Genomic DNA, 24,952 nt, shown 5'->3' on the forward strand with positions numbered 1-24,952 from the left:
TTTATTACTGTTAATAAAAATATATGATTACAATTATAACAGATGTATACAGTATAAAATAATATAAGCATCACAATCAAAATAACTCGTTATATAACATATTATACACTTTTATTATTTATCATTTTTAATACATATATTTATAAATTATTAAATTTAAATGTTGTTAGCCATTTAGACATGAACTATTGCACTTACATGTTACTAGCCACTTAATTTATTGTACTTAAGTGTTAGTTATCAGATTACACATTTACAGAATTCATTCATTCGCTTATACAAAAATAAATATGTTCACGTTTGTTCGCAAAACTCGTATTATTTAAGGATCACATCTTAGTATTTAATTTTGTTATGCTATGTGTATTCAGATAATTATTACAATAATAATTATAATATGAACATTTATACATAAATCTTATAAACATATAGAAGAAATAAAAAAAGAAGATTTGGGAACAAATACAATATTAAAAGCATGCTACATAAGTATTTAATATTAATAAATTTCAGGTATACATACTATGGGATAATATTATTGTTCCTTGGAACGAATCGATGCATAAATATTTGTTTATAAATGAAGCATGTTCCAGAATACTATTACATAAAATAGTAATTATAATATAAAGGTATAATTAAAAGCGATGCTGCATTCTACAAAAGAAGAATCTTTAACAATGATTAAAACATCACATATTTTAGTATTACAGATACGGCATAAGGTATGTACACTTATTTTGTTTCAGACTTACATTTACTTATAAGTCGTTAATATGAAAATGTAACCGACTAGAAAATATCTTTGGAAAAAATCACTTAAATTTGTTGTACAATTAAAACATTATTAATTCTTTTTGGCCTCTGATATTCCGTATTTACGATCTTTTAAATTAATTACAACCACAGTTATATTGTCTGCAGAACCCCTATATGTTGAAGAAAGAAGTACTTGGTAAATTAGTTTTATAAATTAATGTCTAACACAATAGTAATGTTGCTTTATATTACCTATAATAACTTTGCAGTGTAATACTTTTTGCTCCAAAATGTGGTTCATTTATACGTTCTTTAATAAATGCTACAGCCTCTTCATTTGTAAAAGTATCCCATAAACCATCTGACGCCAAAACAATAAACATTGGATTATGGTCGCTAAGATCAAAAGTTAAAATATCTGGATCGGCAATTACTAGTTTTTTATCTTTCAATGGATAGTCTCCCAAAGCTCTAGAAGTAGCTAATATCCCAGCGACTCTCCATACACCATTAAATGTTACCAAGCCACCAGCTTTAGATATTCTTTTTCTTTCTCTTTCCTAAAAATAGTTTTCATTACACAAAGAAACGTATTGCAATATTAAGTAAAATAAATTCATTATAACTGAGATAAGAGTCTATTCACATAAGCAAAGATACATACTTGTTGAGGTTTATGGTCAAATGATAAAGGTATTGCATTTCCTTTTCCATCGCACATTACACCTCTTGAATCGCCAACATTTGCTACAATCAATTTATTGTCTTCTAAAAGAGCAATCAAAGCTGTTGTACCTAAATTCACATAAATATCATGAAGTTATTTTGAACTTTGGATAAACAGAATACTATAAGACTCGAATAAATTGTTACCAGCTACATCCATGTTTTTTTTAGCAGTTTCAACTAATAATCGATCAGCTGCTAACACTTCATCAGTTAATAGTCTACCGTAGTTTATTTTATTTCCATCAAGATAAGTTGTAATATCTATTTTTGGTGGTTTTTCTGTTGTCCTGCATGGTCTTACCTTGAAGTGATAATAAAGAATATGTTTTCTTACGTTTGCAAACATTATATATAGTTTTAATCATACCTCTCTTGTAATTGGTCTCTGCAAACTATCTAACTTATCAAGTAATTCTGGATCAGTTACACCTACAGTCTTCTTCATAAACTCATCTGTTAATGATGTGCTCACTGTCTTACGAAAAGATTTCTTGCGTTCAAGGGTTCCTGCATCACTTTTCTCATCTTTCTGTTGTTCTTCTATATGAACCGTGTCTTTTAATACACGAGGTTCTCTACCAGCTATTATGTCTTTCAATTCAATCACTTTTTTATTAATGTTTGGAATAAGATTATCATATGCATAATTTGCTGCAAACTGTGAAAAAAAATTTAGGCTAAATCTACCTAATACTTTCTAATAACAAAATACATTCATAGTATGGTTATGTAATTAATAGACTATTATTAATGTATTTTGTAACATTATTAAAGACTATCATGTAACTTGGTAATCTCTTTTATTGTACTTAACTATTAAATATATGAATTATCGTTGTAATAATTTTCAAAGTGCAATAACTATTATATGTATATTACTATAGTATATTACAGAGATATCAATATACAAAGAACAAAACATCTTTATTTCAAATAATTTGTTATAGCAAGCTCTTAAAGAATAAAAATTCTGTAATTAAGAAATTCTGTACACTGATATCCCTTCTTAAATTATAACAATCTATTCAATGTACATAAAGTATGAAACACTAGACTTTCAATAATTATATTATAATTTGTCTAAATTTCTTCATGCACTACTTTATTTTTATAAAAATATTCCATGTAAGGAACACCATTCTAGTAATGATGGTTAAATTTTCTATATAAGCTAAGCAATCATAAGTATACAAAACAATTGTTATATAAAAGTGTAATGAAAAATAACTTGTATGAATCTATAGTTTATGTACAATCTAAATAAACTATATCAATATATTTAGTTTTTAAATAATACACTTATATGATAAATGCATTGCAATCTCACTGAACCCTATTTCTTTACTTTATGGTTTTTTAATTTAATTTCTAATGTTGTGTTAACATTTTCATATAATTATAACATTATTAAATACACTTATTTTACCTTATTGCTGAACTTTTTATCTGCAATTTTGGAAGATAATGATCATATAAGATCGTAAAAGACCAATATAAAATTTATAATGTTACATGAAACATCTAACATTAAAAAGTAAAATTTGTTAAATATTTTATTTTGAAGACAACTGAATAAATTTCTTCGCAAAGATTTAAACAAATGAAATTATTAAATATTGTTAAACTTACATCTCCGCCGTGTCCATCAAATACTGCAAACAAAGATACACCTGTATCATTCATGTCTTCATTTACAACAAAACGATCTTCCATATGAGCTCTATGGCCTTGTACTGCATAAGCAGCAATATATCCTTGCTTCAATTCCCAACTGAGCTTTACTCCATTGTTTACAGAATCATTAACTAGAAACTGTAGTTTTGTAACCTTTTAAAGGTAGAGGAAACATAATAAATATTTCTATGTAAATAATAAGCTATTCTTTAAGTACTTTCTATAATTTAAATACTTTTGATGTGGTTCGGCCAAGTGTGTATTGAATTTTTCCTAATAGTGATCGGCTCCATACATCAACAGCTTGTATGTAAAATAGAATTATTGCCAAAACTACCCCACAAATTAACACTTCTGGTTTCAGTGCGTAAGTTCTCATGACTCTCCAAAAATAGCCGAAAGGAGTATTTATCCCAGCATTGAATCCAGTAGGAATACCCACAGCAAACTTTGACACTAGCTTCATGTGGGATATGTATGTCTATTGCACAATTACAAAGGTATACACAAGATTATCATTAGTGGATAATTAGTCCTATGTTAAAAATATAAATCTTTCATATTTTATTTAAAAAACGTTGTTGATATCAAATCTTACTATCTATCACTACTCAATAAAATAATGAATTTTGTTTATTCGAATTGCTGCTCAAAGTGTGCATTGTGTAAAAAAAAAAAGGAGAGCACTAAGACTATTTTTGAATACGAATTACGCGACATGAATATCGTAAATCTAACGTGTGACGAATTTCTCTATCTCAAAGTGAATTTTCGTAAAATAAAGAAAAAAAGTTACGCGTTTTATTATTTTTATGTTACCTGATACAAAATCCTGTCTTCAAGCTCGTCATCCATAATATATACTAAAGAACACTTCAAATCAAATCAGTTTTGCTGCGTACTCCAGTTCGGCAGAAATTTGATAATTATTTATGAAAACGTGTACGTGACTGAACATAAAGCACGAATAAAATTTACATTAATAAGCCGACGAAAATTTGTTTAATCGTTCGTTCGAGATGTTTTCAAAAGTCGTGTTCAAGAACGGAAATTAATTTTTACAGTATCTGGTAATTCTGGTATCTACAGCAGACGATACCCGAATTACAAACGTTACTGTAGGATAACCCTTAAGCTCACGCCGCGATGTAATGCCGATATACAGGGTGTCCCAAAAATGTTGCAACACCTTGAAAGGGGTGGTTCGGGTCGAGGTGATTTGAAACAACTTTTTCCTTAGCGAAAATGTTGTCCGAGGCTTCGTTGAGGAGATATTAACGGAAAACACTGACCAATCAGACCGCGAGGATGCCGATGGAGCGGCCTTGGTAGCGTATGAGCGCGGCCGCCTATCGCGTAACCTACGCTCAATCGGCATACTCGCGCTCTGATTGGTCGGGGTTTTCTGTTAATATCTCCTTAACGAAGCCTCGGACAACATTTTCGCTAAGGAAGAAGTTGTTTCAAATCACCTCCTGAACCACCCCTTTCGAAGTGTTACAACATTTTGGGACACACTGTATATACCCCTGAAGGAGCGCGACGATAATCTTGCTCGGGGCGCTAATATTGCTAAAACCGGCCCTGACTCCAATGTATAAGTACACACCGGATATAGCGATTGTATTACGCTTTACGGTGCGAGTTTCATAGGGTGAGCTGTCATGCGTTACTACGACGTGAGCTTAGAAGCCGCGTAAATATGGCCGCGGCCATAATGAGTGGTTACTACTACGACCGTGTGTAATGAGAACGCGTGATGTTTGTGATTGTTCTTGTTGGTGTACGGTGATGAGATCGACGTGTCATCGGCAAAGATGAGCGAAAGAAAGTTTACTCGTGGCCTGGGTAAGCCGGGCATGGCTGCTCAATTACGGGAGACTGTCTCTCAGGTAGTACGTGAGAGTACCGTACAGGTAGGTCTGCTGACATCTTCAACCCGATACCTTTCGGCCTCTCGAGTGTACCTAACAACATTTGCAGTTGTTTTAAACAACAAGTATGCAGTAATAATCAGTACCAACGAAAACTTCTTCTGGATATTATTTATTGGAGCATTCATTACTTCGTTAATTCAATATTCATGATAACTATTATCACAATTTTTGTTATAAATGTATCCAATTTAAGATTAAATAGAATAATCTTTATTCAATTTTTGTTTATAATGTCGTAATAGCATTATTCGCGTTAATTTTTTTTTTGTATAATAGCTTGAAGACGTAAAATTCCACTTCTTTTAAGGATAATGTTATTCACGTTGAAACATGACCATTTATGGTATCTTGCAATGTCTTGGTTCATTAATTATTACCTTGAATTAAGGATAAGTTGAATTCTTCTCGAGAATAGTTGTTTGGCTCGTTTACTGTCATGACATAATAGAGATTGATAAATTGATGTTTAATTTCTATAGAATGATCTACTGGAAGTTTTAATTTACATAGATTAGGGGTCATTCATTTTATTAATGGTATTATCTTAGTTCTCTTATGTTTTCAAAGTAACTTTTACTAACCAGGTCAGGGTATATGTAATGTCTTTTTTGATATGTTATCATTTATCTTATAATATTCTTATTTACTTTCAGAATAAGCCACATTTAGTAGAACCTATAGACTTTGAAAGTTTTGTATTAAAGAATAAAACTTTATTACAAAATGATCCGCAGAGAGAGCTTCTATTATATCCTCAAGATGATGTTTCAGTGAGTTTCAACTCAGCATTTCTTATCTATTTGACAGAATGTGCATCCGTTGTATGAAAAGATAAATCTTTATGAGTTCATACACAGGATGTTAGTAGCTTTACTATAGTAGTATCAATGTTCTCTTTTTTTTTTCCTTATGGTATCAAATAATTAATTAGATATGATTTTGTTGGTATAAGAGCAATACAGAAACAATATAATTATCTTTACCAATGTTTCAAACAGTTTTTCTTCAGGAATAGATAATGATAAAAATAATTGAAAATATACAAATGTTTATAAAAATGTATATAATAACAATAAATGAAATTGTTTAGAAAAAACATAAATATATCAATAATATTAACAAGGAATAATAAACAAAAAGATAGGAAACAGAAAAAATATTTGGAAATAAGAAATGAAGTAAACAAAAACGTATATGTATTATATAAATATTATATATATTATTATATAAATTTCTGTGTATATTTTTATATATTATAAACAGTGAGGAAATGAATTATATTGTTTCTGAACTTCTGTAATAAAATTCCTTTGCTTTTTATGTTATTATTTAATTAAAGGTAATATTTAATATAATACAATATTTAAAAAAAATTATCAACGTGCTCTAGTATGTCTTTCTTCTGCAGCAAGTGGTATTGCCTAGAAGATACCGTACTCTTGTACCAACAGTACCACAAGTTTCAGATAACGAGGAAAGAACAGAAAACCTTCTTACGAAAGAATGTTTGCGAAGCTATACATCTAATTGGAATCTTATACATTACAAATATTCAGCATATAGTGGAACTTATCTTGAATTGCCCAAGTATGTTTTTATATCTAAGTTCCAAGGAAATTCATCACTAAGTTAATTATCATTATTTAATTTTTGTAATGATGTCTAACTTCTACAAATAGTGCATATAAAATTTAAACTAAATAATGTTTTAGACTAATAAAAGAGTTATACTTTTATATTGTCATATTAATAATTGCAGCATGCTAGTTTATTAAATATAATGTACTTAGTAAAATTTAGTATATTTGTATTTTCTTATTTTTATAGAATATCAAAAGCAGATGATCTGAAAGATGAAGTATATGAAATTGATACAGATGTAGACCAAGTTGATGAGGTAAAATATTTTGTTTTCAGTGTAAATATTATTAATGCTGTGTAAAATTAATATTCTTGATCACAGTATTGTATTAATAAAAATATATTATTTATATAATAATGTACAATAGTAAATGTATGAATTGAGTATATGAATTTCTAGAAATAGATTTTATATTCTTTTTCTTTTTTAATTTGTTTTTTTGCAGAAACAATTTACAGTACAATAATAATAGAATTTATTTTTTAAATGTACTTCTATTATATACTTTGTAACTTGTGTTACAATAAATCTGTTCTTTTATACTTTTCATTTTCTTGTGTGATATTACTATGAAACATTAGATAAACAAGTATGGAAAAGTATAACAAAATCAAATAGATTAATTAATTTCATTAGGAGTTAACAAAAAGTAATGGAATAACAAAAGAAGGCTATTTAATGAAAGGACCAGAAATTGGTAGCAGCGATCGTATGTTTGCAAATATTGGTTCAAAATCATTCAAGAGACGATTTTGTCATCTTAGACAAGAAGTTGATGGCACTTATATTCTTGAACTTTTTAAAGATGAAAAAAAAGGAGAAGCGAAATTAACAATAGTAATGGATTTTTGCACCGAAGTTGTTAGGAATCCGAAACGTGGAAGGTATTGTTTTGAGTTAAGAATGAGCGGGACTCATAAATCGTATACTTTAGCAGCAGATAATGAGACAGATATGCAAGATTGGTTATTAAAGTTGAGCTCTGTATTACAACATTATAAACAACAAGAAGAAAAACGTGCTGCTTCATTAGAAAGAACATGTAATACACCCCCTCCTTCACCTCAACCTATACAGGTATTATGTGTAAATATAAGCGATATTCATTACAAATGTTTTCAATAGAATTGTTGAAAATCACGTTTTATGATGTTAATTACAGGTTTATGGAACGTTAAAAGGCTTGGAGCAAAGCATGAATCCACAGCTAATCAAATATTCTAGAGAAACTGATACCAGTATAGCATTAGCTAGACGTGAAAATCGTAAAAGATTATTCAGTATTTACCCTCATATTCCACATAGCAAGCAACACCCAGGCAATTCTAATGAACAAAATATTGATCCATACAAAGAACAATTTGGACATAGAATTTTTGTGAAATGTGAAAGTCTTAAATTTAGATTACAAGCACCAATAGATGAAAAGGAGTCATTGTGTCAGGTGGAACCATATCAAACAACATTAAGTCTTTACGATGCGAGGAATGGTAGAAAACTTACAGAAAACTTTCATTTTGATATTAATCATGAAGTTGTTCAAGAAATGGTAAAAGAACTAAGTCCTGTAGGTATTATGACAGAATCTACAGAAAATATGAAATTACCAGATGACTTAAAAAATATACCATTAGATTGGATTAAATATCCAAAACAGGTTTGTTGTTAACAATTGTAATAGTATAATTAAATAATTGGTTTGTTAATTATTAAGTGTGCTTTATTTTTCACTTTTACAGGCCATATTTAGTATTAGTAATCCTCATCCTGATATATTCTTGGTTGTAAGAATAGATAAAATATTACAAGGAAACATATGCCAAACTTCGGAACCATATTTAAGAGCTGCAAAAGATCCACGATTAGGTTTGAAACTGCACAAACAAGTCAGAGCATGTTGTCAAAGGTATAGATCATATATACTTCTTTAAATAATGTAGAATTTTAATTGCTTTGATGTTTGTTTTTTAGACTGGGGAATTACAGAATGCCTTTTGCTTGGGCTGCCAGACCATTATTTAGATTATATAGTAACGAATTAGATACATCGTCAGATTTTCCAGCAATATATAGACAAGAAGGAAATAAAATTAAGGACGATGAATTATTAAAACTTCTTTCAGAGTATAGAAAGTATGTTTCAAAGATTATATATGAAGTTATGTATGAATGTTGACGAATATTGTTTTTATTTTAGACCTGAAAAGCTTAGTAAATTGACTGTGATACCTGGCTGGTTAAAAATAAAAGTTGAGTCAATTACAGAATTACCTGACAGTATGTATTCGATTAGTAAAATATATTTCTTGTACTTACAAACAATAAATGATACATCGATTAATTTCATTTTTTGTCTAGATACATTGTCTACATCCTTAACAGCTTTAAAGCCATTTCCATTACCACCAACGTCTGAACCAACTCTTGAAGTTGCAGAATTTGAAAGTACTTCGGAAAAAGACGTTCATCCTTACACAACGTACATTAACCATCTTTATGTATATCCACAAACTCTATGCTTCGATACTCAAAAAATATTTACAAGAGCCAGAAATATTGCGTGCATCGTTGAATTACGGAACGATGACAGCGAAGATACTACGCCTTTAAGAGTACGTATAACGTGTGAAGAGTATGTGTATTAATTTTTTGTTTAATGTCAAATAAAGTAACTAATTTGGTTTAAAAATTAATGAAGTATTTTTAATGTTTTCTACATGTTTTTGTAATAGTGTATATATGGAAGACCTGGTGCTCCACTTTTATGTTTACGAGCATGTTGTGCAGTTTTACATCATAATGCAATTCCCTCTTGGTACGAAGAAATCAAAATACGGTTACCGACGAAACTTCATTCTAAGCACCATTTACTGTTTTCTTTCTATCATATAAGTTGTGATATGAACAAGAAGAAAGAAAATGGAGTCGAAAACTGTGTTGGTTATGCTTGGTCCCCTTTGTTATATAAGGGAAGGTATGATATGCCTTTTACAAAGTTTTACAAAATTCTTAAACACAAATTGAAATAAAATACATATTATATACCTTGTATTAGCGTATATGTGTACATACATTAATTTATACATTATTTAGCTAATACAAGATATTATATACCTTTTTATTTACAACAAAATAGTAATGTACTCATATAGCCATAAAAAGAAATATATATTTCTTATAGATTAAATGTGGATATGGATATGAACGTACAAACATTACCCGTGGCAACACACTTACCTCCAGGATATCTTTCTATACAACCACTTGGGCTTGGAAAAGGGGTAAGAATTAAAGCCCCCATTTATACGTGTACGCGTGTACACAATTGAATATTATTTTAATTGATTTATCGATGATCTTATTAATGTCTTTTTTTGCAAAGTAAAGTAAGATGTACAGACATTTGCAATTGTACTTTTAAATATTCTAATAATTAATTCTATACTACTTCAGAATGCAGGACCGGAAATTATTTGGATTGATTCTCAACGGCCAGTGTTCACAGTAGCTTTTCAACTAATTTCAACTGTATTTACACGTGATGTACACTTGCATAATTTATTTGCTCACATGGAACGAATTCTGGACACGAAACTGGGAGCAATGCCAGCGGATTCGGAAACTTGCAAAATATTAAAAGCTGCTCACGCAGTACAGCTAGTTACTGTTATCACCTTTCTTCCTACAATATTGAATCAACTGTTTACATTATTAACTTATACTATGAACGAGGAAGTTGGATTATTTATTATAAGAGTTTTAATACATTTTATAAATATGGTGCACGAAGCTGGGAGAAAGGAAACTCTTCAAGCTTACATTAAGGTAAGGCACTATATTAAGTTTTTTTCAAACAATAAGAAGACTAAGAAAATGAAATAAAAAAATAATATTAATACCATATTGATATGCTTTACAGTTTGTATTTGTATCGCCTTCGCAAGGAAATGGCAGTATAACAGTTCATGAGCAATTAGGAAAACATCTTCCTACATTGTTGCAACCAAGTAACACTGATTTCTTAGTAGTAAATAAATTCATGCACCACTCCAGCTTCTTTTTCGAAATAATGATCAAAAGCATGGCTCAACATTTACTTTCAACAGGAAGAATAAAGGTAACATTTTACTCAAATGGAACATACACTGCTCAACAGAATTTACGAAAATGAATTTAACTTAACCAAATTATTTTACAGATGCACAGGAATGAAAGATTTTCTAAAGAATACCATGACAAAATTCGAAGTTTAGTAGAAGTTATTATGCCTTATCTTATGACCAAGTATAAAGAAATGCCCGTTGAAACACATGAATTGAACAAAAGTCTTGCACAGTTCCTAAAAGTAAGTAAATATAATCTATGCATTCAATATTACATTTAAATAATAAAGTACATTATTTTTTATTAAAAACTTGAATACACTCATTATATGTATACCTTACTTTATAAAATACTCTATGCTAATTCTATAAATCTTAAAATAGCGATGTCTTACATTCATGGATCGTGGATATGTGTTTCGTCTCATCAATTTGTACATAGACAACTTTTCTCCTGGAGATCAACGTACGCTGCATGACTTCAAATTTACGTTCCTGCAAATAATTTGTTCCCATGAACACTATGCGTCTTTCAACTTGCCGATGATGCAATCACGAATTACTTCCAGAGGTAAATATAGAACTAGTACTGTTATCATACTCGGTATCTTCAATTTTATAATGTAATCATTTTATGCTTTATTTAGAAGATACAGAGAGTGATCCAGAATGTGATGGTATGTTAAGTCATGTTCATACACTCCCGTCTTTATTGTGGTTTATTATTGTAGCCATAGTGAGTGGGAGTTGCACACAGTTTTCTTAATATTAATCACTATCAATCACTAGACTTTTAGAAAATACTGTTATGGTATTTTTATTTGTTGCAATGCAAGCCTGGTTTATTATATTATTGAAATGCACTGAAATCTATGAAGGGTTTAAGAGTTCTAGAATATTTAATATTTATGCAATATAGTGTACACATAGACTAGAATGTACATACAATAATTACACGTTTTATGTTATACACCATGTTCTATTATGCAATCTCAAACTTTTTAAAACATATTTCCATTAAGCTATCTTAATTTTGTTCAATTTTTAATGTTTATAGGTGGCCCTTATGTATGCGCATATTTTCTTATTTTCATGTAAAAGTAATATGAATAGAATAAATGTATTAATATAAAATATTCGTTACAGATTTAATGAGCGAGTATTGTTTATCTGAGGATTTTTGTAAACATCACTTTTTGGTTGGACTCTTAATGCAAGAAGTCAAAACTTCTCTAAATGAAATTATACAAATTCGAAAAGTAGCAATAGCTACATTAAGAGATTTAGTGGCAAAACACGAACTTGATGATAGATATCAAAATAAGGTAAGGTTAATATAAAATACTTTATAATGGAATGCAATACTAAGATTAAGGCAATGTAGTCTTCAAGATTTAAACTAAATTAATTTATAATTAACTGCATTCTGTTGCAGGGTCAATTAAGTAGAATAGCATCCATTTACATACCGTGGCTAGGTATTGTATTGGAAAATTTACATCGACTGCAATCTGTACATGATAATAAAGCAGACGCTAAACAAAATGGTATCAGTAGAATATCAACTAGTAGTTCATTTTTAGCAAACAAAGATACTAGTAGTAATACAACTACTACTGGAACTCCAAAGTCAATTCATAGGTATGTTTTCAAAATTTTAATGCTACATTTTTTATTTAGAAGTTATAGACTATCAAACAATTTAAACGTGTTACATTTTTCTGAGAAGTAAATAAGCAGTTTGAATAATTTATATATAATATTATGTGTAGACTCACGTTACACTTGGATACACAGTCTCCAATACGAGCATCCATGCATTTACGTGATTCTACGTATTTCGCTGCCATAGCAGGTCAAGGTTTGGTTAACGGTTACTCCTGTACTAGTATAGAGTCAGATACTTCAACCATGTCTGGCGCCTCTCAGTCAAATATATCTCAAGAAACGACTATCATTCGTGAACCTATCGAAAATGGTACTGGTGAGAAAAAGAGACATTCACGTTCCTTGAGCGTAACACAGTCATCGCCTAGATGTGATAAATTGCAATCGTCAGAAGTTAGAGACATATTACTTTGTTTCCTATTTGTTATAAAATATTTGGGTGATCATCAGGTCATTGCATGGTGGCAGCAATGCAGCGATTGTGAAATTTTAAACTTCTTTTCAGTAATAGAGTAAGTTAATATTAAATATATCATTAGACTAATGTTTTTCAAAGTATTGCAAAGTTTTTAAAAATATAGAAATTTCTGCAATTGATTGTTTATTTCTATACTGTAAAATATACATTATTATGATTCCTTTTTAGAATGAGTTTGCACCACTTTAAATATGTTGGAAAAAGACAAATAACTACGAATGCTGCAAACAGTTGTGGAAAACCTCGAACAGTAAAAGCAATGACATTGCCGGCTAGAATGGCACCACCTGATTTTTCTACTGAAGGGTCTGCCACTAGTACTTTACAACCTCATAACAATACACTAAGAGAAAATCTTGTTGAAACTGACAGTGGAAAAGTACATCAAGTTTTATTAGAAGCAAATATGGCAACAGAAATTGGTCTCATTGCATTGGATTGTTTAGGACTATTCTGTATTCATTTTAAGGTATGAAATGATGTGTAGATATTGTGTAGAACTGTGTGGTTTATTACTAAGAAGTAAATTGTTCGTATACATGTGATTTTTTTTGTAGGATGTACTTTTAGCGGCAGATGGAGATAATCCTATAATGCAGAAAGTTTTCAGTATATATTTGTCATTCTTGCAAGTTGGCCAATCTGAAACTTTGCTGCGTCATGTTTTCGCTAGTTTTAGAGCTTTCTTAAATAATTATTCTATAATTCTTTTTCAAGGTACGAATTACAATGATGAGTAGTATACAATTATATTCGTAGAATGTAGTAACATGTGTTTGACTTTTACTACGACTGAAAGAATTAAACTTTTAAAAATTCATTATTAATCCTAATTAATCATTTATTATTAATTTTATAGGGAATGCAGTTCTTTGTGGACGTTTGTGTTATGAATTACTACGTTGCTGTAATAGTAAACTGAGCTCCATTAGGCAAGAGTCCTGTGCTTTGCTTTACCTTCTTATGAGAAGTAATTTTGAGTTCACTAGCAGGAAGGGGTTAACTAGAGTTCACTTACAAGTAAGCATGTTGAAAAAAATCAAATTACTTGTAATTATTAAAAACATGTCACTAACATTTACTTTTGTAAAATTATTGATTAATACTTAAGAGAATTAAATATATAAATTTGTATCTTCATTTTATCTAAATATAAATCTAGGAATATTTTTAATATTTTATTCGCACTATTTGCTCATGAATAGGTGATAATATCAGTTTCCCAAATGCTTGGAAATGTTATTGGATTGAATAATTCAAGATTTCAAGAATCGCTTTCATTAATAAATAGTTATGCTTCGTCTGATAAAGTGATGAAAGGTACTGGTTTTCCAGTTGAAGTTAAAGATCTTAATAAAAGGATTCGAACAGTTTTAATGGCGACAGCCCAAATGAGAGAACACAATAATGATCCTGAAATGTTGGTGGATTTACAACATAGTTTGGCTAATTCGTATGCTAGTACACCAGAATTAAGGCATACGTGGTTAGAAACTATGGCTAGAAATCATGCAAGGGATGGAAATTTTTCAGAGGTACATAATTTGAAATCATTTAAAATAAAATGTTCGTATGTTATGTATTATGAAATACATTAATATTGTTTCCTTAGGCCGCTTGTTGTCAATTACATATCGCTGCATTAATGGCGGAATATTTGAAATTGAAGAAAGTTCACACGTGGGGAGCGGAAGCCTTTGACAAAATCTCTGAAAATATTTCTAGAGACGAATGTAGCCTTAAACTCGATGCTGGTGAGATTTGTATGTTTTGCACATGTTTGTATTATATATGTATTAAGTTACTATTATTTTCAATCGTGCTTGTTTCCTTATCAATTTTTATATTATACATGTAAAAAATGCATGTTGTTGATTTGAAATTATATTTATTCTGATTAATTTGTATTAAATTTGAATGTATTGGTATTAATATGTTTGCATGGATTACATTTGTTTAGTTTTCATTTTTAGATGTAAAATTTTATGATTAATTGTATTATTTTAGGTGTGCAAGATATTCATTACAACGACTATCTACTTCTTGAACAATTGGAAGTTTGTGCTGACATATTAGAAAAAGCAGAACGATTCGAACTCCTTGGACATTTGTATCGATTAATAGTTCCTATGTATGAAGAAAAACGAAATTACGAAGCTTTAGCAAATTGTTATTCGCATTTGGCACAAGCCTGTAATAAGATTGTCGAGGTTACTAAGTCTGGGAAGAGACTTCTTGGAAGGTTCTATAGAGTTGCATTTTTTGGCTCGGTAAGAATATTAAAAAGTGATACTACTAATAATTTTCATTTATATAATCCATATAATACATGTATAAGTAATCTGTATACATGTGCTTTTAGGCGTATTTTGAGGATGAAAATGGTCAAGAGTACATTTACAAAGAGCCAAAAATTACATCTTTATCAGAAATTTCAGAGCGTTTACATCATTTATATTCCGATAAATTTGGTTCAGAGAATGTCAAGATGATAATGGACTCCGTGCCTATCGATGTAACTGAATTAGATCCAAAACTAGCATATATTCAAGTGACACATGTTACGCCTTACTTTGAAAAATTTGAATTAGATACACGACAAACAGAATTCGAACAGAATCACAATGTGTCGTGTTTCATGTTTGAAACACCATTTACTAAAGAAGGAAAAGCAAGAGGTAATCCAGAAGATCAATGGAAACGGAGAACAATTGTTACAAGTACGCTAATTTTCCATCTAATTGCCACCTATCAAATAATTTATAAACAAACAAATACCATTAATACTCATTTATATTTTAGCTCAATATTCCTTTCCATACATTAAAAAACGCATCTTGGTAACTGAAAAACGGTTAATGGAACTGAGTCCAATTGAAGTTGCTTTGGATGAAATGCGACAGCGCGTCCAAGAGTTAGAAGATGTCGCTCTTATAGGTCCGACAGATGTGAAAAAATTACAATTAAGGCTACAAGGAAGCATATGTGTTACGGTAAATGCTGGACCACTTGCATACGCTTCTGCATTTTTAGATCCTGCATTGTCGCCACAATATCCAGATGATAAAGTTGAAGAACTAAAAGATGTCTTTAGGTAAGTTTCTTTATTAAGGAAGGAAAAGTAATTATTTATTATTTTACTTACAATATCACTGATTTTCAGAGAGTTTGTTAAGATATGTTACACAGCGCTTCAAATAAATAGCAAATTAATAACATCTGATCAACACGAATATCAAGAAGTGTTACGTGAAAATTATCAGAAACTATGTCAGAATTTATCATCTTTGCTTGGAGAACCTATTTGGCCTGATGAACAAGTTGGTAATTTTAAACGTAATAGCGCTGCTTTGTTTAGTGCTATCAGTGGTGCTAATAATCATACAAGTACAGCCTAAAATGATGATTAAAATGATGTCATCTGTAACTAAATTAGCTTTGTTTTTAAAGTAATTTCTTATGTAAGTGAATGGTACAAATTTAATTACACACAGTGCTCCACTAAAGTTACTCCATTTTAATATTTTCGCTATTTTAAATAATAGGAGAAACTGAAATTGACGTTCAAATCTCTATGAAAGAAAACAATTCTCACCATATTATATTAGGCTTAAAGCAGTACAGTTTTTGTAAGCAATATCTCTCTCTCTCTCTCTCTCTCTCTATTACTCGAAACAGCGAAGATAAAAATAACTTGTTTTCAATGAGTTACTGTATTCTAATTGATTATTAATTTACTTAAGCACAAAAGACACTCTGTTACTACTTGTGGTTGTTATTATAATAGTACGTAAGTCAATTACTACACTTCCACTTTGCTGTCATAATCAAACTTTTTTTAATTATTGTATGTACTAAATGGTATTGCTTAAGTATTATCCATTTATTGTAACTTTTGGTCATTTTTATTCGAGGACTTTACTGGATAAAATGGATAAAAATCATAAACAGTGGACGTAAAATACTATATCTAAAAACAATATAAAAGTATTACACTGTGGCCTAATGCAAATGTCCTCAATAATTTGATCACTGCCATATTTTCATATGTAACATATATATGCCATATTTAGCATATATACACTCTTTTTAGTGCAAATTTATACTGACAGAAAAGTAACTTTCAAAAATAGTATGTAGATACTTTACTTTCGTAAACAAATTTACATGTTTTCTAACTTAAAGATTTGTAACTGTCTACACCAATATGCAATTTCTATCTATCGAATAAGAATATTATACATATTAAATCTAGTTGAATGTAGTATATTTTGGTGTCAAGCACCTAAAGGGGCATTTATATATGCGTACATATTGACTTAAGGATTTAATGATTTGTATATTGGAATACGTTGAATGTGTAGAACTTAATTTGTATATATTTGTATAATTTATTCTACATATATGTATTATGTAAAGAAGATATAGCTAGCAATCATTCAATATTAATGCAAATATTAATTGAAAAGAGGGAAACGTTTTATGAGATAGTATCAGTTTAAAAAGTTCCACATTTTAATCGAATACGAATTTTTTACATATTCTATACGGTAAGAAATTTTGACAAATTTTGTTGAAATGGATATGAAAATTTATATTTTATATAGTCTCTACTACAATATTTATCACATGAAATCACGATAATCGTTGAATCTCCTCATTCTGATTCACGGTAACACAAAATTTTATGGATAATGTACTTAACAAAAATACTGCTTTCTTTCCAATAATATTTTTCAGAAATTATTTTTATTTCATATTGTTTGCTTGTCTTCTTTATATAATTTTGTTGTGATACATTCTAAATAATGCATAATATTTACTGTATTTTCATTTTGTACAATTTTGTTCAATGCTTTATGTATATAAAAACTACAGCTAATTAAAATTTTATGTATTTATAAAATTTAATATCGTAAATAATGAGTGTCTTTAAATTTTGTATCTCGCTGCATTTATTGCACATAAGATAACAATTTTTAAAAAAAGTGGAATGAACTCTTTTATTTGATAAAAATGATCTTTACTCTGTTATGGGTTTCCATACAAAAAACTATCTGAAAATTTTACGTGCTTTTATGTATAGTAAATGTATAATTGTAATTAGTATGTATAGACTGTTGTGTTTAAATAACGAAATATTGTTATTTATCTTCGGGAATATGTGTCACTCATAGATAGAACTTGTCTAAAAGAATGTTTCAATAGATACATTTGAAAACCGTTCGATAGAATTGTAAATGATTTTGTCATTGCATTATTACAATTGATTTTTATTAAATTTAACTAGTATAAAAAAGAAATACAGCTGTACATTAGTAACATAATATACGAATTTGGGGTTCAGTCATAAAAGAATGGGTTCACTTCCTATAAAGTTAATTGTGTCATTTTTAAAATAAAAACATGCGGTTACATATTCTTCCAAAATTGCAATTGATTTGAAAATTTGAGTAATGAATGTATAGTGATTTACTGTTGTAATGCTACAACAAAAAGACTGAATGCAAACTATCTATTTCAGTATGTAAATTAAAAAGATTAGACTTGTACACTGATAGCATTTTAATTAATGGATCAATTTGGAGATAATATAAATAGTATTTGACTGAGAAAGGAAGTAAAGCTTATGTGCCATAGCATACTATTTCTTTCATTCAGACTGCATTTTGTAGCTAGGTGTAATGCAAATGGACATCGCACAGAAACGTCTGAATATTTGAAAATGTATGCTACTAATTGTTTCAATTAATGATACCATTAGAAATAGAAGAAGTTATGCTTATAGAATTATAAACTATTTATACGAAAAATTAATTTTAAGAAACAACTACATATACTTCATACATATAAAACATTGGATTCTTCATTGCTGATATCTATGTTAAGTAGAATAAATTTATGCCGGATTTATACTAAATGATCTTTCATAAAGCTCTCTAGAAATAAATGAGGCAATAATTGTTATATTAATTTATATACTTTCAAATGTATTAGGAAAAGGAAAATCATGTTTTGTATGCATTTAAAGGTTGTCAAAAATCTTGTTAAATATTCTTTTACAATACATTTTAAGGGCTATTCATAAATTACGTGATGTTAATTTCATCTGATCTCTTTCACTGAAGCAAAGCATGTGTATAAAAAAGAAATTACCGATAAAATTTTAATTTACATATTTGACATCCTTTCTTATAACTTGCTTTTTCTTTGACCAAGCTACCCCTAAGAGTGTGACGTAACTTTTGAACAGCCCATTATTTAATTTTGAGATTTACTACAAAATAATACACACCTAATAACAATTATTACTTCGTTTTGTGTGTTACATATACATGTATCTTACATTTATTTATTTTTTAATTATTATTTAGCAAAGCAAAATATCAAACAATTTTAGAGGATATTCTTGTTCATATAATTGAAGAAGATGTTTTGTCAAATGCGGTGTCCCTTTAGTAGTGAAAGTTTTCATAAATGAAAGTCAGAATGCTGTCCATTAATACGTTACAACTACTATTGTCATTTCTAATAAAAATAATGATATTTTGCATTCATTGTAATCTTTTATAAAGAAGAGAAAAAAAGAAAGAACAATATTAAGAACTATGTATGTATGCAAAAGAGAAAAAGCACATGTCTAAATTCAGTAATATAAATGAATGATGCACGAAAATAAATATTGCAATTATATAAAAAACATATAATCTTAATTTTAATAAGTATCAAATTAATTTGTGATGCAACACTAAAAATGTAAATGCTACTTTGTGAGTTTAGTCGATGTTCGTTAAATATGCATACATTTGTACAGATACATGACATTTTTTAATTAGCAATTATGTTAAAAATAATACTATTGAATTACCTTGCAAGTAGATCAGTTTTTTTGAACTTTAATATTATAAAGCATTTGAGTAATTATTATAAATTGCAATGGGATAATAAGTAAAAGGCATACTCGCACAACGTTTCTGATAATTTTACATTGAATTATTTTTATGCAAATACATTGCTTGCAACTTATAATACACCGATGTTATAATTATTGATATATGTGACCATTATAGAAACACTGTATTTGTTACTCCATTGTGATTAAGATAATAAAATGACAAATAACTTGAAAATGTTAGCTCTATTGTAATAATTCTTCTCATTGTTAATTTGTACACTAATAATTGACTGATATTAAGTTTTTTAAATAAATAAAAATACCGAAAAATGTGGCGCCATCTCTCAGTGAACCATCCAAGTTTGTCGTGAAATAGTTGCCACTTTGGCGCCGCTAGATGGCGCCACACTTCCAGGTTTTTCATTTCTTTAAAAAACTAGGCATTAGACAATTATTAGTGTACTAATCGACAATTATTAGTTGAATTACGACAGAAAGTATGTAAAATTACGTTTACATGCAGAAAAAAGTAGAGAATATATATTTTGAAAATTTTCATGTTCGTGGCGTTATCGAACGACGCCGAGATGGAAACTATTTCACGACAAACTTAAAGAGTTCACCAAAAGATAGCGCCACATGTTACGGAATTTTTATTTATATAAAAAAATTTAATATCATTCAATTATTAGTGTACAAATCAACAATTAGAAGTTGAATTATGATAATTACGATGTAAAATTATATGAATATGCAGAAAAAAGTAAAGAATTGATACCAATCGCGGGTCCATTAGCTTGCCTCTAAATTCAAATAATTAATGATTTTTGCAAGAAATGTGATATTAAGTTGCAAGGGAATAATTGTAAAAGGATGAGAATAGCTATATAAACAACTTTTGATAGAAGTATTATATTTTTATAGTTTTGTAAGCTAACATCCATGGGCCAACGATGGCCTAAGTCTTTATTAATAATAATAATAAAAAAAAAAAAAAAAAAAAATAGCTTTCCTTATGTCCTTATATGTATACTAGTGGGAAAGGTATCGCTAGTGCGTTGGACACATTATACAGTATGTATTATAGAACGTATTTACAACGATATATTTACACTGTCATTACAAAAGTTGTGTTAATAATACCACAGACTATATATTCATCGATTTATATTACCGCATACACAACAAACATTCACTCAACCGTGGCTAAAATAAACTATGCTTCATTCTCATTCACACGGTTAACGTTCGTTAAACTCCTTTGAAATAACGCTGACACATTTCTCGAGTAGCGGCACGTTCGGATTACGCGTTGAAATAATTTATAACTTTAATCTCACAAGTTTTGATTAAGTGACTATGAATTCTCATACTCTTTCTCACGGCTTTGTAAAAAATATAAATCTATACAAAAAGAAAGAAAGAAAGATAAGAAAAAAAAAAAAGAAGAAAAAAAGTGATAAAAGCTGTACGGCTACGTTTAATTAATTAACATAAGTTCTCGCTCTATTGCACGTATAAAGTTTACTCGAATGAAAGATACGCACTCCGTCGTGATCCGGCATCATCAATATTAGTATTACTCGACAATCTTGATCCCCTTCGCACGGTAATGACGATCCTATAAAATCGTCCTAACGAACTTTCTACTTTCTACGTACATGTTCACTAATACGTTTACATTCTGCATTCACGTGCATAGAAAGTAGAATTACACATATTATAATCTTAAATAATTAATAATTAATAATAATTATTTAAGATTATGATTAGGTTGGTCTAGTAGCTATTGTTACCTTAATATGATTGAAACTGTGGGAGTCGGAAAAGAAATTTAATTAATAGAAATCAAAGATGAACGATGTTTTATTCGAGTAACAGATGACGAATAAAGTCAACTTTGTTATTTTGTTTGATTAAATAATTACTCGTGTGTTCGTTCTCCTTAAAGAATACTCATTCCACAGTTCGAATTCTAATTTTTATTTCTGGACTAACGAATCAAATCAACATGTAATAATTATCCGATTGGACAATTAAATTTACATTTGTTCTTTTGCAAAATATTTCACGCACGAATCTGCTACGAGTATTACATACAATGTTCTCGGTCACACGATGAGACGGTTTACTTACAGACATAAATAAGACTAATTACAAGAAATATATATATATATTTTTTTTTTATTTTTCTTAGCCGGCTCATAAAGATACTTTCCGACGAGCAGGTAAACACAAGCACGTGTGCTTCCCGATGGGATAACAAAACAAGAGAGATAGAGAGACTGTTCTTCAGAACGATGCTTTCTTTCTCGGACTATAACATCGGAAGTTCGAGTCATTAAATTAATATCACTAAACGATATATTAACCGACTGAACGTTTGGATGTTATATGAGATATTTGAATTGATTTAAAAAAAAAAAAAATAAAAAAAAATAATGAAACGATCCGGAATGTCGTTAAATTACCCCCGACTTTTACGAATGTATATTACAATGTATCCACTAAAACCGGACAAATCATGCGTCGGATTGCACGTCGATTCATTGATCGGAATTCTCCATCTCACCCTTAGCAGCACTTATTACAATCGTTAGTACGGAAGCACTTGTTTCGAGAATTACGCTATCTACTAGTCGAAATTTGGCACCAGACGACCGATGTTGTTTTTCTCTCTGCGTTGTTTAAAGCCGGCGACTGACTTGCAACAGAACGCTTTAATGTAACTGCTCGGCACGAATTTTACGGTTCGGCACCAGCGTTACATTACAAGATCGTTTCTGGAATCACGAATGCTCGCTTCGAAATCTCGGCTGAATTCTCTCTCAATTAGAGATGGCGTGAACTGCTACTTTTGAATCACTCGTGATTCAATCACGTTCATTCACAATCACGATGATTTTTCACAGTGATTCGTGATTGTTCGTGATCGCTTCTAATTGGTCGAGAACATTCTTTTCACTTTCACGAATTATGTTGTTCTTAGGTTATACAGGGTGTCCCAAAAATGTTGTAACACCTTGAAAGGGGTGGTTCAGGAGGTGATTTGAAACAACTTTTTCCTTAGCGAAAATGTTGTCCGAGGCTTCGTTAAGGAGATATTAACAGAAAACCCCGACCAATCAGAGCGCGAGTATGCCGGTTGAGCGTAGGCTACGCGATAGGCGGCCGCGCTCATACGCTACCAAGGCCGCTCCATCGACATACTCGCGCTCTGATTGGTCGGGGTTTTCTGTTTAATATCTCCTCAACGAAGCCTCGGACAACAATTTCGCTAAGGAAAAAGTTTTTTCAAATCACCCCCTGAACCACGCTTTACAAGGACCTCCAACATTTTTGGGACACCCTGTATATGTATTATAATATGGTCTAAAAGCAATGTTAACATAATTTTAATACAATTTAAATTTGACTCATTAGTAGTTTCTTGAATTTCCGCTAAGGGGAGACAGTGATACACTAACGATAATAATTAACATGAACCGCTTCTGAAACGCCATCTTTCGGATCACGGTCGTGATCGAAGTTTAATCACGACTGCGACCGTGATTCTGTGATCACGGTGAAAAATCATTGTTAGTGATTTTTCACGCCATCCCTACTCTCAATGCTTCCTACTCAGTTTAGTAAAAAGTAGATGATCAAAGAGGTTCGTCAAAAAAAAAAAAAATATATATATACGAACGAAATCTATATAAGTGTACAAAGTTTCAATGAAATTGGTGAGTTGAAGGTCTTGCACTCTCCTTGTAAGCGAATGCTCGCGTTAGATTACAATGTTCTGTTGCAAGTCAGTCGCCGGCTTAAAATTCCGCCATCGATCAACTTTAACCCTCGCCATCGAGCACTGGCGAATAGACATTGGAATAAACCCTTTGCACCCAACGATATTTTCCTTGGGACGAGATTAGCAAATCCAGACAAATGTTTGTCAAACTTACACCTGACGTGAAATTCTTCAAACAAAAGTGAATCGGTAGGCAGTTGGCAAAATGCTGCGATGACGAAAATTGAAATACCGTTTTATTTAATATGAAATCAAAATCACCTCGATGTTTTTGATAACGCTATATACAATTTTTGTATGCATTAATAAATTCATTACTCTATTCTCTTAACAAAAATATTAACGGTCTTGGATAAAAGAACTGATTAGTTTAAAAGTTATGAATTTTTTCTACAAAGATATATATAAAGAAATTACGAGCCTATTCGTGTACCGATATTCCTATCAACGTATTCAACGAAAGTTCAGGATAAACGTAGATTGTTGTCGCCTCGTGGTTGATCACTTGCGCCAGAGGATCGTTCTGTTGAGTGCAAAAGGTTCAAGTACGATCGGACCGAATCGAGCCAATTCGAGTAATAACGTATCATTCGACGATCGACATAGACGTTTCGAGCGATTGGGAACGTTAAAAGTACTATTCGATACTCACTGGTAGGGTTGACAATTGGTCCTTCTTAAAAAGGAGAATTCTTTTCTCGGCACTTACTGTTTTTGTCTTGTTTTGAATTCGAAACGAACACTGTACGTGTATGTGTGTTAAAATTACTTACTGTATACAGGGTGTCTCAGAATTTGTGTAAGAATCGAAAATGGGAGGTAGCCGAGACGATTCTGATTCGCAATTTCCTTTGCAAAAATGTCGGATGAGGCTTCGTTTTTGAATCATTAACGAAAAACCATCGGCCAATCACAGCGGCCGAGTAGCGCGCGCTCAGCCGCGAGAGGTTTGCCCAATGGCTGGCCTGCTAGTCCTGGCTCGAGCCAGCCTCTCACGAGTGAGCGCGCGCTACTCGGGCGCTGTGATTGGTTGATGGTTTTTCGTTAGTAATTCAAAAACGAACCACCATCCAATATTTTTGAAAAGGAAATTGTAGTCCAGAATCGTCTCACTTACCCCTCCTTTCCGGTTCTTACACTAATTCTGGGACAGCCTGTATAGGAATAACACTATCTTGGTCCCGTTATAAAGAAATATAGTCATTTAAAAAAATTGCTCTTTGAAGTTCAGGAAATACTTTGTCCGCGACAATCACGTTTCGAGCGAGATGACCTTT

The 24,952-nt window shown here is 30.5% G+C and overlaps 2 protein-coding genes across 7 annotated transcripts; one reads left to right on the forward strand and one right to left on the reverse strand.

Moving 5' to 3' along the window:
- Nucleotides 1–470: 470 nt before the first annotated feature.
- On the reverse strand, nt 471–4,304 carry LOC128875826 (protein phosphatase 1L). Of its 3 annotated transcripts, none has more exons than XR_008456892.1 (9): nt 3,982–4,304; nt 3,398–3,643; nt 3,118–3,315; nt 1,856–2,146; nt 1,633–1,789; nt 1,424–1,554; nt 1,194–1,319; nt 1,012–1,120; nt 471–929 (listed from the first exon to the last, which is right to left on the reverse strand). XR_008456892.1 is itself a non-coding variant. In XM_054121740.1 (8 exons), exons 1-8 carry the CDS (start codon nt 4,015–4,017, stop codon nt 848–850), a joined length of 1,449 nt encoding a protein of 482 aa, XP_053977715.1. In that variant the 5' UTR covers nt 4,018–4,301; the 3' UTR covers nt 471–847. The 3 variants fall into 3 exon arrangements, 1 of the variants encoding a protein (XP_053977715.1); XR_008456891.1 differs by having other exon boundaries at nt 471–657; nt 756–929; nt 1,012–1,319; nt 3,982–4,301; XM_054121740.1 differs by having other exon boundaries at nt 1,012–1,319; nt 3,982–4,301.
- Nucleotides 4,305–4,814: 510 nt separating this feature from the next.
- LOC128875631 (dedicator of cytokinesis protein 9) lies at nt 4,815–24,080 on the forward strand. 4 transcript variants are annotated; one of them, XM_054121794.1, is made up of 29 exons: nt 4,815–5,078; nt 5,753–5,869; nt 6,508–6,686; nt 6,927–6,996; nt 7,378–7,818; nt 7,904–8,398; nt 8,481–8,647; nt 8,713–8,874; nt 8,939–9,018; nt 9,100–9,353; nt 9,474–9,715; nt 9,923–10,022; nt 10,195–10,566; nt 10,661–10,858; nt 10,940–11,086; nt 11,229–11,415; nt 11,492–11,521; nt 11,991–12,169; nt 12,280–12,485; nt 12,617–13,024; nt 13,159–13,459; nt 13,548–13,707; nt 13,850–14,010; nt 14,196–14,525; nt 14,603–14,753; nt 14,998–15,260; nt 15,353–15,710; nt 15,793–16,084; nt 16,154–24,080. In XM_054121794.1, the coding sequence occupies exons 1-29, from the start codon at nt 4,980–4,982 to the stop codon at nt 16,386–16,388; spliced, it is 6,384 nt and encodes a 2,127-aa protein (XP_053977769.1). In that variant the 5' UTR covers nt 4,815–4,979; the 3' UTR covers nt 16,389–24,080. The 4 variants fall into 4 exon arrangements, with proteins under 4 accessions (XP_053977769.1, XP_053978570.1, XP_053979398.1 ...); XM_054122595.1 differs by having other exon boundaries at nt 14,603–14,744; XM_054123423.1 differs by lacking the exon at nt 11,492–11,521.
- The last annotated feature ends 872 nt before the right edge of the window (nt 24,081–24,952 follow it).

Source organism: Hylaeus volcanicus, chromosome 1, assembly GCF_026283585.1.
Source record: "Hylaeus volcanicus isolate JK05 chromosome 1, UHH_iyHylVolc1.0_haploid, whole genome shotgun sequence".
Lineage (NCBI taxonomy): Eukaryota > Metazoa > Arthropoda > Insecta > Hymenoptera > Colletidae > Hylaeus > Hylaeus volcanicus.

Excerpts from the sequence above, each read along its gene's own strand:
- LOC128875826 (XM_054121740.1), bottom strand. The coding sequence starts at position 4,017 with ATGGATGACGAGCTTGAAGACAGGATTTTGTATCAG. Across the intron at positions 3,316-3,397 it reads TTGGCCGAACCACATCAAAA|GTTACAAAACTACAGTTTCT; the intron begins GTATTTAAATTA and ends TACCTTTAAAAG. Across the intron at positions 1,555-1,632 it reads AAAAAACATGGATGTAGCTG|GTACAACAGCTTTGATTGCT; the intron begins GTAACAATTTAT and ends ATGTGAATTTAG.
- LOC128875631 (XM_054121794.1), top strand. The coding sequence starts at position 4,980 with ATGAGCGAAAGAAAGTTTACTCGTGGCCTGGGTAAGCCGGGCATGGCT. Across the intron at positions 8,875-8,938 it reads CTTCTTTCAGAGTATAGAAA|ACCTGAAAAGCTTAGTAAAT; the intron begins GTATGTTTCAAA and ends TTTTTATTTTAG. Across the intron at positions 12,170-12,279 it reads ATGATAGATATCAAAATAAG|GGTCAATTAAGTAGAATAGC; the intron begins GTAAGGTTAATA and ends ATTCTGTTGCAG.